This window comes from Cebidichthys violaceus, unplaced genomic scaffold (genome assembly GCF_023349555.1).
Source record: "Cebidichthys violaceus isolate CVI_PGR_0920_01 unplaced genomic scaffold, fCebVio1.0.p SCAF_72, whole genome shotgun sequence".
NCBI classification, from domain to species: domain Eukaryota; kingdom Metazoa; phylum Chordata; class Actinopteri; order Perciformes; family Stichaeidae; genus Cebidichthys; species Cebidichthys violaceus.
The window spans coordinates 884,565-899,881 of record NW_027176950.1 but is presented as its reverse complement, the minus strand read 5'-3'; the positions used below and the strand labels follow the sequence as shown (position 1 = coordinate 899,881).

Here is a 15,317-nt window from a genome sequence, read left to right as displayed (position 1 = left end):
CACACACACACACACACACACACACACACACACACACACACACACACACACACACACGCGCGCTGGCCTGGCCCCTCACCATCCATCCCTCCTGACACACATTTCATCTCATTCATCATCTTTCTCTCTTTCTCTCTAATCTTTACCTCCCTCTCACAGTGTTCCTCTTCTTCTACACTATACGCTGTGTGTCTGCGGTCTGGGACGAGAAGTGCCGCTATTATCGCCAGCCAGCGGCGTTATTAATGCATCGCATACGTATCAGACAAGACACGGATCCAACCGTTGCCATGGGAACTGCATCCGCAGCGCCCCAGAAAAGGAGGGAGGGAGCGAGAGAGAGAGAGGGAGGGAGGGAAGGGGAGGGGAGTGAGAGGGAGGAGGATGAGGGGAAGTGGAATGTGGAGTGAAAAACAAGAGGGGGAGGGAGAAGCAGTGGGGAGGGTGATTAATGGAGAAAGAGGAAATAGAGAAGGAGGGAAGGAGGAGGAGAGAGGAGGCCACTTCTATCACTCGGAAATATTTGATTCAGCAGAAAAGGTGACCTTGGTGAGGAAGACAAAGGCTCTCTCTCTCTCTCTCTCTCTCTCTCTCTCTCTCTCTCTCTCTCTCTCTCTCTCTCTCTCTCTCATAAATAATGTTAGTGAATCCCGCAGCTTTAACAGGTAATACACTTCACACATGTATTTAACAGTTTGTTGCTGTTAAATATTAATTTCTCTTTGCAGCTAAAACACTTAAGCAACAAATGAAGTTCTTTCAGAAGGAAAAAGGACAGAAATGGATGCCCTTAGCTCATGTGTTTTTTTTGTACTTCACATCACAGTGAACCATTTGCCTCTGTGTTTTAGAGATTTTGATGTATTTTTAATACAATTCCAGGTAGATCTGTGACGATACCCTCCTAGGAGAAACGGGTATCAGCCATGATGTACCCAAACCACATTAATACATTTTCTTTGTTACATTTCCTCCATCAGTTCCTTGCAGTGAGGTAAAATGTTCTCTTAAAAAGAGAGCACAGTTATAGGATCAGTACTCGGTATAACTTGAGTTATCTGAGTTGGTATCACAAGAGAAAAAGCAACATTTTAATTTGAACATGCTGGAACTCTTTGCATGTTTTACAAAACACATCCAAACTCAACCAGTTCAAGGCTGTGAAGTACGACTCATTTTAATTATAGAGCTGTTTGTTGCACACTCTCAATTGCACCAAAATAAAAGACCATGGAAAAAAATAAATAAAACAATCTATAATTAATCCGTACGCATTTGAAAATGGTCGTGCCGTCATCAGTTAACACTGGTACCGTGCTTTAAAAATCTCTGGAGGCAGATGATTAAGCGTTACGCAGACCAACATGTCTGAGGCTGACAGACTGACTCCTGATAGGTCACCTGAACCTGAACTTCAGCAGATCAATACACGTGTTTAATGCTCAACATCTTCTACATCTCTTCTCTCCTTCTCCAAATCATTTTTATTTTCCATCTCTTCCTTCCACCTCCATCTCACCTCACTGTTCCCGACACACTCTCACAAACACTTTCTGTGTTTCCTCCTCTGTTCTCAATCAACTTCTTTTTTTTCTTTCTACCTCAACCTTAAAGCAGTCCGGCTTAGCCGTCCCCCAAATCCCTTCTGCAGCGTCAGGAGGAGACGGGGGGCTAAACGTTCAGGTCTTCAGGGAAAGGGAGGCAGGAGGCAAGGGCAGAAACAGAGAATATGACCACATCACTCCGACAGATCAATGAAGGCCTGTGCACTGCACGCTACTGCTGACTCATACTGTAAGAGAGGGGAGGAGGGGGGTGAAGGAGAGGGAGAGCGAGTGGGAGGGAGACAGAGAAGGACAAAGGCTGGTGGTGGAGGTTAGAGGAGAGTAAGAACGTACGAATGGATGCTTGGAGACAGATATGAGGGAGGTAAACCTATAAACATCTGTCACAGAGACAGATGTGGACGGTTCAGAGGGGGGGAGGACGTCCTCGTGCTCACCGTGGGCCTCAAGAATATAAATCACCAAGGGCTGCAACTAATTTAGATTCATTTCTCAATTACCTAATCCAGTGGTTGCAAACCTGACAAAATGAACACTGTGTGATTAAAAAAAAGTTGTTTATTTTTCCAACTGTTCATGTTTTAATATATGGCAACATGTCTGTAAGTCAGTGAGCAATGTTGGATTGGGGCATCCCTAATTCCAGGCAGCCATTGGTTTCCATTTCCACGTGCTCGCCCGATCTCAGGATGACTTGTAATAACTTTCAGGCCATCTTCAGGACAGCACTTCCATTTGTCCAAGACTTTGGTTTTGATATAACCGCATTCCCAGCAGCCTCGGCTGTACTTTGTGTTTACTGCCACTGAACAAATGTTAGCATGCTAATATGCTAAACAAAGACGGTAAACAATACACCTGATAAACATCAGCCTGTTGTCATTGTCGAATGTTAGCATGCTGACGTTAGCATTTTGCTGTGTACAGCCTCACAGAGCTGCTGACACGGCTGAAAGACGCTCTCTTGTTTCCTCTAAAAGACTTTATAGTTTTACTACTTCAGGCCTTCACAAAGTAGTCACAGTGCAAAATCACCCTTTGATTGCTCCGGCTCACCGTTAATCTTTTGTTTAGTCCATAAAATGTAAGAAAACAGCGTTCCAAAGTCCAGTTCCCTATTTTCTTTACTCCAATGTTTTACTGCTATGTGTGCTCCGTCACTGTTTATCTGTGCTCTGCTGCAAGTCGAATGTCCCCCAGTGGGACAATAAAGAACTGAACTGACATCTTCAACCATCTAAAAACACAAAGATATTTCATTTAAAATGATATTAAACACAGAAAAACAACAAATAGTTGCATTTGAAAAGCTGTAAAAGCTGATAAGCTCAGGGCATATTTGGCATTTTAAAGAACGATTAATAATTCATCACAATCATTGCTGAATATTGAACCTCGAAATGTTTTTTGGTAACGATTAAAATGTGTGTTATCTGCCAAGTGGTCCAAACTGTCATGTCAGCTCAGATTTTTCATGTTGTTTACTTTTTCTACCTTAAAATTGTGTTTAAACTTTTTTTATTTGGGAATAGTTTTAATATGGTTGCTTGTGATTGGTCAACAATGTGTTGCATTGTAACTTTTGAAATGATGAACAAATGAATTAATTCCACCAAAATGTTCTGTCCATCCATTAATCAGTACTAAAACCATCACTCTGCTCCCTGCACCAACATGCACACAGTGGACAGCAAGGGTTAATACAAGCCTGTCAATGACTACACACACACACACACACACACACACACACACACACACACACACACACACACACACACACACACACACACACGATCAATCTACTGCTCAGGGTTTTTTCATTAGTCACTGTGGACACTGACGGCAGTCGGCGGAGCCAAAACCAAGCTGTTGCTACAGAAACAATTCTCGGTGCTTTTTCTCAGAAACCTCTTCCAGCCGCTTAAACAACGCAGGAACAACAACGGCGTGAAGACAGAGGAGATTATGTGAACCGGGGATTTACAGGAGTCGGTCACGGGGAAACTTAGTCATTAGGTCATGACTGACACAGAGAGAGGAAATGTCCCGTAAAACACAACACACTTGTCTTTAGTAAGAAGAACGTTTCTGCATCAGAATGATGTTTTGTTGCATTTGAAGGAGCACAATCTTGTAAACTGCAGCACAACACCTGCGAGAATGAATAATTCAAACACGGAGCTATTTTTACATTCACATCTCAGTGGGAAAGGTGTGAAGCAGAGAGGAAGTGTGTGATGGACAAATAGAAACGTTGGCAAGCTGAATGAGAAGAAACGGAAATGATGGATCGAGTAGAAACGCATTCACAGACTCATAAAGCCACAAGACATTTGAAAATATTGGATGTTACACCTCGACGTTAGTCATCGTAGCGATTAAATCTTCTTGAGTGAAATGACCTGGAAGTATCTACCCTGATGAGAGGAGGTGGACTTCTCCTAATGCTGAGGAAAAGTGCTTCAATGGTTCCCACAAGCTGTCAATCCATCAATAACATCCGCACCACAGACATGGGTCCCTCAAAAGGTCCAGTTCATGGGGCCCTCCCCAAATCTGCTTTACAAATGAGCTGTTAGTTAGTTTAGATAAGGACATTTTATCAGGTCATGTGGCCGGCCGACTCGTACCGTTTTCAGCAGAGGGGATGTTTGTTGAATTGGCACAAAGAAGTTTGACTAGAACAAGTAACTTTTCTCTTTGCAGTAAACAGAAGAAAGAACCTGAAGCCGTCTGACATCCACTGGTCAACAAACAGGACCCTGAAGCACTAATGCAGTACTTACAGTTCTCTACGATGCATCAGACAGACCCACAGCTTCTATGTACCTCCTGAAGTTCTAGAACATTTAGTTTCCTTTTGTGTGTGTGTGTGTGTGTGTGTGTGTGTGTGTGTGTGTGTGTGTGTGTGTGTGTACATCAATGTGAGCTGAGGTGACACAGTCATCCTCCTCTGGGATTAAACCACAGGATGAAAGTCATGCATGAAATCACCTCATTCACACACATGGTTTCGCTGGAGCTACTGTTTTTTGGAAGGTTGTGAGAAGAAATATTAATTCAAAGAGTCTCATGTTTCCTGCTGATGTGCAGCTATAAACCACGTGTAAGCTGCTTGTACTGATAGGAAACGGTACTCGTTAACACTGGCTAAATATTGTGCTACGACACAATTAACAATGTGTGACACTGAACTTGAGCTGGAGGATCATTTGAACCTTTTTAAAACGTACAAAGAAAGAGTGAAGTGAGGACAACAAGGACAATATCTTCCTGATGGTAAGAGGAAAGACGAGCAGATTTACTGCAGTAAGACGAACCTCATGTGAACTGATCTCAAGTTAAATCAAATGAACAAAAGGAAGAGATTCTTCTTAATATATCTAAACACATTCTGAACTCTCAACTCGTCCAATACAAGTGCTTGTTCAGACTCGTACCATTTTCAGGAGAGGGGATGTTTCATTATGAAACATTTAACTCAAGCAACAATAAATACGTTTGTGCGTTTGGTTAAAAAGACAACATGCTGACATGTAGGAAGAGAGCAGTTTGATTAACAGCAAAAAGCATCAACAAGCAAATTAGAAGCCGTCAGAAACCAGAGAGACATCTTATCAAAATATGATGAATATATTCATGACATCTGGGTAAATTGGGAATAAAAGCTTGTCTCTATAATCCTATTTCAAACAGGCAAAAATTCTATACGAGAATTTGTGTTAATCAAGAGGAGAGGATTTCTTTTTTTTTTTTGGTGACAGATTGAAGAGTGTTGGCTCTGCTATTCTGGCAGCAGACGGAGGGGGTGCTGCAGTCACTGCTGCGTAACGCGCATGTCAACACACACACACACACACACACACACACACACAAGAGAGAGAAAGAGAGACAGGGAGGGAAGGGGGGGCTCTGTCTCTTCTAAATATAGGCCTCAACAGCAGCACGGCCTTAAATATTTCATCGCCTCCTCTCCAGAAATGAAGAAGGAGGGGAGCCAGGGGAGGAAAAAGGGGGGAAGATTGAGAGAGAGATGAGGAAGTGGAGGGGGGGTTCATGAGACTGAGATCAGTACAAAGGGGTAACAGACAAAAATAGGAAGCAGAAAAAAAACGGCATGAAGGATGGCGGGAGAGAGGGAGGAGGGAGACTGAAGGCATGGGAATGTAATCCCCGCCTCCCTTTTATGCAAAATAAGAATGAAGTATTTCTGAATCTCTCCAGACAACTGGTGCGTCATGGCCGATAAGAAGGTTACCTTCTTGTGTACGAGATGCCGAAGTCTCTGCATCGCTTCAGTTCGAAGCAACTTGGTAACGTATTGATACGTTTCTGTGGTTTTTGGTGATAAAAAAAGAGAAGCAGCCTTGACACTATCTCAAAATTAAAACCAGTCCAGTCCTTAGCAAAATAAAAAGAAGAAATAAAAAGATTAACGCCAAACAGATTTGGAAACTGTCTTAAAACTCAAGCATCCAGTCGCAGCTACGAGGAGCTTACTCCCGGCAGCGGTGTCACTCTGCTTTGGCCTCACTGTCACTTAGACGAGGATAAAGTGTTGCTTTTGTTGCTGCTGTAAGCTGCCCCCCCCCCGCTCTCGCTGCTGTGCATATTGTGCTCTGTGCAGCATGTTGAAGGAGAGATAAAGGTTAAAGCCACAACTGCAGGGAGCTGCAGCGGTGGAGGCGCTGCATGCGGAAGATCACGCGGCGCGGACACACAAACGGCAGCGCGGCCGCATGCAGATTGCTTTTCAGGAATTCCCCCCCCCCCCCCCCATGCATTCACACAGACAGAAAAACACACACACACACACACACACACACGCATTTCAGCACATGCCGGCATGCTCTTTGTTCTGTCAGGGTTGTTTCGGTGATGGATGAGTCCCTCCCATGCGACGCACTTGGGAGGGTCATTACATGAGGCCCGGGCCTTTCTCAGCCCGACACCTAAACAGAGAAAATGGGCTCCACAAAGGAACAAGATACCATCACAGGATGGAGACAACGGAGCACACCTCAGCTACACACACACACACACACACACACACACACACACACACACACACACACACACACACACACACACACACACACACACACCAAGATAAGCAGACACATCTGTCTGCATGCACAAACACTGTCTCTCTCTCTCTTTCTCTCTCTCTCTCTCTCTCTCACACACACACACACACACACACACACACACATGAACACACATGAACACACAACTCAATTCATGTGACTATTGTGGTTCACTAATCAGTCTTATTGAGAGATGTTGTGATCTAGACACGTGCGTCATTAAAACGGATAATCACAGCAGCAGAAGAGATCTGAAAACAAATTACTTCTTGTTTTTTACTCCCTGATCTGAATTCCCCGCAATGTTTTGGTGGAAATCTTCCACAGCTCCATTAGTGAGATTACTTTAATACAGGATTGCTTGATTATTTTGGATTTACAGAGTTCTGGTGTTGACATTTTTCTTGTTGAATGTGATGATGTGGATTTAGATTTTATGTTTGCTGCTCTTGGAGCTAAGAAATCGATATTTTGGCAAAGACGGTCACAGATTGAAATATCCCTAAACGGACGGACTACAATGAAATGTTGTTCATGCTCCCCAGAGGATGAATCCTAATCACTTTTCCTGATCCCCTGACTTTGCTTCTAACATTTGCTATTTTGAATAAAATATATACATATTGGACAGATGGCCACAAAATTGGTACAGATATTCATGATCCCCTGAGGATAATAATACAAAATGTGACTTTTCATCCAGTGACAAAATCAGGTCATTTTGATTTGTCCAATATTTTTTTAATGACTTTTTATGACCAAAGACATGCAAAACTAATTATAGTCTTCAGCGTCACCTTTCTGTTTTGTACCAATTAGAAGATGTCAGCATGGTAACATGCTAAGCTAAGATGGTGAGCATGAAGCCTCACATCGCTGGAGACTCTTAGTCTTGTTAATAAATTGTATTTTTAAAGGACACCCATCCACATTAGAATTAATAGAAATTAGCAATGAAAACAATAACATCTTGTGGAGAACAAAAAACCCAAAACAATTCAAATTTAAGAGATGTTGAAAATTTACTCAGCCACTGCAACATATTGTAATCAGAGCATCTAGCAGCCCTTATAAAGGAACTGCAGCTTAGGACACTTCTGCACAGCCTTTAGTATTTAACGATGGTGCTTTCTGCTTGGTGCAACAACAACACAAGACATGAATCACCCGGTTATTAGGCCTAAATAAAATAATGTATGGCCCACAGGATAAACCAGTGAATGAAGCAGGTAGGAGGGGAATCTAGTTACCTTTAGAAAGTACAGCTGGATTTAATGACAAATCAGTTCCAATCAGTCCAAAAGTTTGACTCGAACAAGTAACTTTTCTCTTTGCAGTAAACAGAAGAAAGAACCTGAAGCCGTCTGACATCCACTGGTCAACAAACAGGACCCTGAAGCACTAATGCAGTACTTACAGTTCTCTACGATGCATCAGACAGACCCACAGCTTCTATGTACCTCCTGAAGTTCTAGAACATTAAGTTTCCTTTTGTGTGTGTGTGTGTGTGTGTGTGTGTGTGTGTGTGTGTGTGTGTGTGTGTGTGTGTGTGTGTGTGTACATCAATGTGAGCTGAGGTGACACAGTCATCCTCCTCTGGGATTAAACCACAGGATGAAAGTCATGCATGAAATCACCTCATTCACACAAATGGTTTTGCTGGAGCTACTGTTTTAGATTATATTTTTTGGAGGGCAGAAAGAAGAAATATTAATTCAAAGAGTCTCCAGTTTCCTGCTGATGTGCAGCTATAAACCACGTGTAAGCTGCTTGTACTGATAGGAAACGGTACTCGTTAACACTGGCTAAATATTGTGCTACGACACAATTAACAATGTGTGACACTGAACTTGAGCTGGAGGATCATTTGAACCTTTTCAGTGTGAGGACAACAAGAACAATATCTTCCTGATGGTAAGAGGAAAGACGAGCAGATTTACTGCAGTAAGACGAACCTCATGTGAACTGATCTCAAGTTAAATCAAATGAACAAAAGGAAGAGATTCTTCTTCATTTGTACTTATCCATCCTACACAGACTTTAAATATGCTTAAGTTATGCTATTTAAAGTTGGTTAAATAACTCATCCTGTAGTGAACCTCAGAAGGTAAGAGAAAGCTACTGCAGGCTTCAGGGACTTAATCTATTCATTTTTTTCTCTGCTTAAGAACAAAATGAAGGCCGCCTTCACAGGATCCTGTCCTGGAGAGATCGCTGAGCTCAGATTAAATGAATATTAGGGTTCAAGTGAGGACAGCTGACCGTGCACTCTATCCGCCCCATAATCCTGCTGCAGCAGGTCACATCGGTCAGCACCAAAAATCTAGGCCAATACTGTTGGATTGGACATAGTGAGAAGGTTTTTTTTTCACTTGTACAAAAATGTCCTCCTTATTTTCGACTACATCTTGTTCTGTCACACTGCTGGAAGTTAAACTAAATGAAGAGCACTGGGTTTAAGTGGGGACAATATGTTCTTGCACTAAATAGGAAATATGACGAGGCCTCTATCCTCCCCTTAGTGTCAACCACAGGGAATTTAATCAGCAAACTACAGTCCATGTTTTAAAGCATTTTAAGACATTCAACACCATTTCAACAGTTGAAAATATCACCTGTTGATAATTAGTAAATCAGCTTCTACCGCCGCTTGTTGCCCGTTGTATTCCCGGCCGCTTACCTCTTGAAGTGGCTAAGTAGGGTGCCGACCAGCTCCCCGATGCGGCTCTCGTTGGCGGGCACCATGGCCTGCAGGCACACCACGAGATCCCTGCTGTCCTTGGTGTGGAACACAACCAGCTGGTCCTTCCCAGGGGACACGCTCACTCCCGTCACCTGGGACAGTGTGAGAGAGAGGGGACACACAATCAAACACAGATAAACATGTACACAGAGTCGCATAACCATCCGTACTGTAGATAAACACAAATACACCACATATATACGGACACAGAGGCACGTGCATATCGGGGAGTGTGAGGTGGCGTAAACCCAGAGTGAATTCACTGGGGTTGCTGCACCAGGCTAATTCTTCATGTTTAACTTCCACTGGCAGTATTTGGAGCATAGACAGTTTAGAAGAAGTGGACGTAGTCGTCGTGACGTCACCCATTGATTTGTTGAGTACAGTTTTAAAGCCTTGAGTCCGGCATTTTGGCCGTTGCCATCTTGGATTTTGCCTGTCATCATGTTGGCTTTTTGCAACCAGTATGCTGTAAAGGGCTCAGGCAGAGGACCTGTCAATCACTGTGTAGCCCCGCCCTAAAGCATACCCTGCTTTATGGTCTATTGGACTCTAAATGGACCATAATGTACTAAATGAACATCATGCTGTATTGAAGAAGACTGTAAACTAGAGATTGAGACCATAAACTCATGTTTACAATGTTTACTGAGGTAATAAATCAAGAGAGAAGTAGAGTCATTTTCTCATAGACTTCTATACAACCAGAGGAGTCGCCCCCCGATGGACATTAGAGAGAATGCAGCTTTAAGACATGAAGCATTGACTTCACTTTTCAGAATCGGAGGTTGCCACCTAACTTTGAGCACATCAAGCACATCATATCAAGCACATCATTTGAGTGGGAGACCAAACACCTTGATTCAAAAACTATGACTTCAACATGTTGGTCAACTAAAAGAACATAAAAATCATACACAGTACAAGAGCTTTTAGAACATCCAATCCAATGATGTTGTGATTAACTTGAAGCATTATATATATATAAACCTACTTTAGATGTTGTTTTTATTCTGCATGATACATTGAGGTTACATTTTGTGTTAAGAGCTTTTCACATTGAAACTGAGCCAAAGCAAACAAACAACACTGTTCTGGTGTTCTCAGTATCTCGTTTCTGGGGTTTCTCCCACTCAGGGCTTAAATCAGCACTTGCAGTAATGATTTATTGATTAGCATCCCAAAGGTCCAATCGAATTTTTCCACTCAGAGCCCCCAAACAACACAACAACAGAGAGCCGCCAGGCTGAAAGGGGAATCCCAGTTTTGCGGTTGGACTGTTTAGCTTAACAGGTTTTCAAAGGAGACACAACAGGAAGAAACCAATATATCCTCATAGATAAACACATCTCAGGAGGAAAAGGAGCTCATTAAACCCCCATTCCTTTGTTTTTTTATACCACTATCTCTCTTCCTTTTAGCTTTCCTCCATCTCCTTTGTCATTCCCTGCCTTTAGGTATCCAGCCATTTATTTCTCTCTTAATCTGTCTTTCCAAGCTGAACTGTGGCGCTGCGAGTTGAGGAAACTGCCACAGGGCAGCCAGTCAGGTGCATTAATATCCACTCACCAGACTGCAACGCCGAGACAAACTCTCCATCTGGGGAGGACGGGCTGAGACAGGTTGCATCCGCCGGCTAAACAACAGAGCTAGCTTATTTAGCTCCAACATGACGCCTGTGACTGCGAAAAACAAACACTTCACCGTAATCACCATGAATTAAAGCCTAAAGCCATGCCTCTCTGTCTAGCAACCCACCCGCAGTTAATTACATGGAGCCGATTACATTTACATTTATATTAAAGGCCTAATTGATTGGAACGACAGTCGGTGTTCTAATGAGTTGGGTAATGATACATTCGGATTCATTTCCTTGTCTAATTTTTGTGTGTGTGTCTTGATTCCCCAAATCAGTTTTACCCCGAGTATGAAATGTGTTCGGGGCATTTATCTGCCCAGCCATCTGTTCAAGTGTTCCTCTGGCAAATCTGAGAAAACTTGAGGAGGAGGATGTTTTTCATTACTGCAGTCCAACTCATTTGTGTTGAAAACTAAACGGCTCCTACACACTGAGATAATGGGGATCTTCCAGGCTTATTGCATGTCAGATTATAGGACATCAAATTAGACATATAAGATGCAATATATATTTCCTTTATTTGTCTTACGGGATGGTAAACTGAATATCTTTTGGTTCTTGACTGCTGGTCAGACAAAACATGCACTTTGAGTAAATTACCTTGGACTTACGATATTGTGATGGTCATTTTCACTATTTTCTTATATTTCATGGACAAAATGACTAATCGAGGAAATAATCAGCAGCTTAGTTGAAGTCTTAATTATGGAGCAAATGTGAAACAAATGGTAACGGACACGCGTCATCATGCTTTGTAAATGTATGATTATGATTGAGGGATTGCCTCCACACGGCTCTCAACATGGCGACGGCTGCGCCAGCTGCTAGAAGCTAAAGGCGCTAACAGCGCTAATAGTACAAACAACGGCAACAGTGCTGACAGAGCTAACAATATTTGCCTGGGAGGGAACTGGAGGCTGGGCGATACATTATCAGTGCAGAGAAGCTGAAACTTTAAACTGATCGCCGGTGGACTTGTCTGGCAGACTGATCTTGCATCAAATATTTGGATTACCGACAATAAATTTTCACGTTTCTTTCTCTCCTGACTTTAGTCGACAGCAGACATTCACACGCTGTAAAAGGTCCACGTATTCTTTTCTTTCTATTAAATATATCAGAAATATATAGCATAGCCGTGCTTTGTTGTCTTTTTAAATCACACCGATTGGCTCAAGGAGGACATTGCTAATCTACATATTTGTTTGAGGACTGCACCAAAATGTTGCATTTAGAAACGGCATATCCCCAAACAGTGCACACACACACACACACACAAGTGGGTGTGTTTTGGTGAAAGCGCTTGTGAGAAAACTACTTTACAATATGTCGTCGTCAACGAGCAGACTGGACCGCGATGGTTTTGGTCAAGTGCTCTCTGGTGTGATCCCCTCTGCTCTGTGATTGTCATGAGGACATAACATGTGCAGCAGGTTCTCCCGGTGTATTCTTACAGGAACAAATTATCGGTTACATAACACATCCCCACAGTCCTGTAAAGATAAAAGGGGGGGGAAAGCAGCAGGAGCAAAGTGTGATTAAATGAATATGATATAATGAGCGAGGCTGTTGTGAGGCTGTGAGGGCATCAGTGAGCCAGCCAGAGATGTTTACGGGACAAAAAAAACATCATCCGCCTGCAAGTTGCCTCTGAGATGAATTTATTAAAAACAATTATGCTTCATCACCTTCTAATCCTGATCTTGCATACTGTGTTTTTACATAATTTTTTTTTTTTTACCTTCTACCCGCTGGTTAAGAATAGGTTGCACATGTAAACTGTTCATCTATATAAACAAATACGGTCTCACTGCAGCTGTGGATGGTGGTAGGTGTTGATAAAAAAAAAAAAAACAGACTGAAGTGAAGAGATCAACGGGTGAATAAAATACAAAAATAAAAAAGAAAGAACCAGAGCCGCAGGGATCACAAATAAACCTCGCTGGGGAGGACAGGAAAAGAGTGCATGTACAGGATAGCGATTTGTGCACATGCCTGAGCGACACCAGACATCAGCTGATCTGCCCTGCCTCCCGGTATCCATGACAACGCTGTCTCCTGGGAAGTTGGCATGACAACAACGGGAGGAGAGAAGCGGCAGCGAGAGAGAGGGAGAGGGAGGGAGAGAGAGAGGTGGGGTGAGGTGGGGGGTGGAAAAGGAAAGAAAAGGTGGTGAGAAACAGGGAGACGAGTCACTGGTGCAGAACGGATATTTCACCATTTCTTCACGGGGATACGTTTTATTTTAAGAAGACTCAGAGTGCAATGATCTCACTTTTGCAGCGCAGGCATTACCCGGCGTATAAATCCTTTAGGCGGACAGTAGTCCTCTCTTTACTGTAGAACTAACCATCTGTCAGCGCTCACGCCGCCCTGCAGGAGCAGCAGTTAAATACACAGTATCGGGCAGCCAAGGGGCCACTGTGGTGTTAGCCTATCAGTGCTAATCAACAGTGAGCTAACTGCTCTCCCCTCTGTTTGACCTCCTCCTCCGATCAATAGCACCGCGTCGCCGGGGCTCTCAGCCTCCAGCACATCTCCAGCTCCTCCTCACCCCTCTTCCTCTCTACACGTCTTCATCACTTTTTTCACCTTGACCAATTCACTCACCCGCCCCCTCAGATTGACATTTAAAAAAGGCCGCAGGTGTGATGGATACACAGCAGGGCAACGGTTATTGTCAGTGATGCGATGGTGACTAAACTGTGCACATTTTCTATATTTCTCTTATTGTCAACAAAACCCATGAAAAGACCAACAACAATAAAAAAAGAAACAATATATTTGTGTGTTGGGACTCCCAAATATATATAAAAAAAACAGCCTCAGTAATTTCCTTAAAAAAACATCACTCAAACAGAATCCACATTAGGTGCCCCAGTGAGTATTTGTGGCAGAAGAACAGTGTGTGTGTGTGTGTGTGTGTGTGTGTGTGTGTGAGATTGAGTCACAATAAACTACAGTGTGTGTGTTCATGGTGATGAAGGAACAACAGTGAGGCTCACTGATGTGTCTTTAATGGAGCTCTATGGCTCAGAGGAAGAAGAGATGTCAGGCGTTGGACAGACAGACTTGTTAGGAGGATCAATCTGTTGTTCTCATGGGATTTGTTGACAATAACAAACATATTGAATATCACAAGAGTTATCCTTTAAGAATGCAACAAATTATTAATTGTTTTAGGTAAAAAAACAGACATAAAATATTTGTTTCACGGTTAAAAAAACATGGACAACACCCAGACCGACAATGCCTGTGGTAGCAATCTGTCAATCACTGTGTAGCCCCGCCCTAAATCATACTCTGCTTCATGGTCTGTTTGACTCTAAATGGACCATAATATACTAAACGAACATCATGCTGTATTGAAGAAGACTTGAAACTAGAGATTGAGACCATAAACTCATGTTTACAATGTTTACTGAGGGAATAAATCAAGAGAGAAGTAGAGTCATTTTCTCATAGACTTCTATACAACCAGAGGAGTCGCCCCCTGATGGACACTAGAGAGAATGCAGCTTTAACACACAAAGCATTGGCTTCACTTTTCAGACCTGGAGGTTGCTGTCTGGTTATCGTGTGTGTGTACTGTGCTACTTATGTTGTGTCACTGTTAATGTGTGAAAGCTGCAAACCATACTATGTGTCCTTCTACAACACTGATGGCTCTCCATATGCCTGGTGTATGGGACTCGGCTCAGTGTGTGTGTGAGTCTCTGCATGAACAATAACTAAAAATCATGCTGCTCTTTCTCTCTCTCTCTCTCTCTCTCTGCTACCATCTGTCTCAACTCCATCTCCCCATTTCACTTCCAGATGCAGCGCTACAGGCTTCGGGTGACCATCTCCAAGCTCTCCTCTAATTCCCTCTCGTCATTCTGTCGGGTTGTGACGAGACACCGGGGCGTCTCGTCACAGTTGTCACCGCACACACCACCGGCCTCACATCTCACTCATTTCACCAGACGACGGGGGCGTATCCGCCCTCGCAGGTTAACGCATTACTCCTTCACTTCCTGTCTCATTCCCGCCTAACCTCCAAGGTCAGCGGTGCAAATAAACTGCGTGAGCGATGCATGTGTCAGAGCAGAGAACAATAAGAGAGCTGGTTAAATCAGAAATATCATCGGTGGTTTACTCATTCATTGAAATGCTGCTTTTCTCTTCTCTCTTTGTTTTGTTGAAGAGGAGATTTGGCGGTCCATTTACCTTCAACTGCATAAATACCTTTGTGAGGCTCTATCTGATTTTTATGACTTTAAGAGAGAGAACATAGTGGCGCT

At 43.0% G+C, this 15,317-nt stretch overlaps 1 protein-coding gene across 1 annotated transcript in view; it reads right to left on the bottom strand.

Annotated features, from left to right (window-relative positions):
* Positions 1 to 15,317, bottom strand: part of myo1d (myosin 1D) — an 89,854-nt gene that overhangs the window by 15,740 nt on the left and 58,797 nt on the right. The window contains exon 21 of the mRNA XM_068736718.1: positions 9,333 to 9,487. Within this exon, the coding sequence (XP_068592819.1) occupies positions 9,333 to 9,487 (155 nt within the window). The remainder of the gene's footprint in view (positions 1 to 9,332; positions 9,488 to 15,317) is intronic.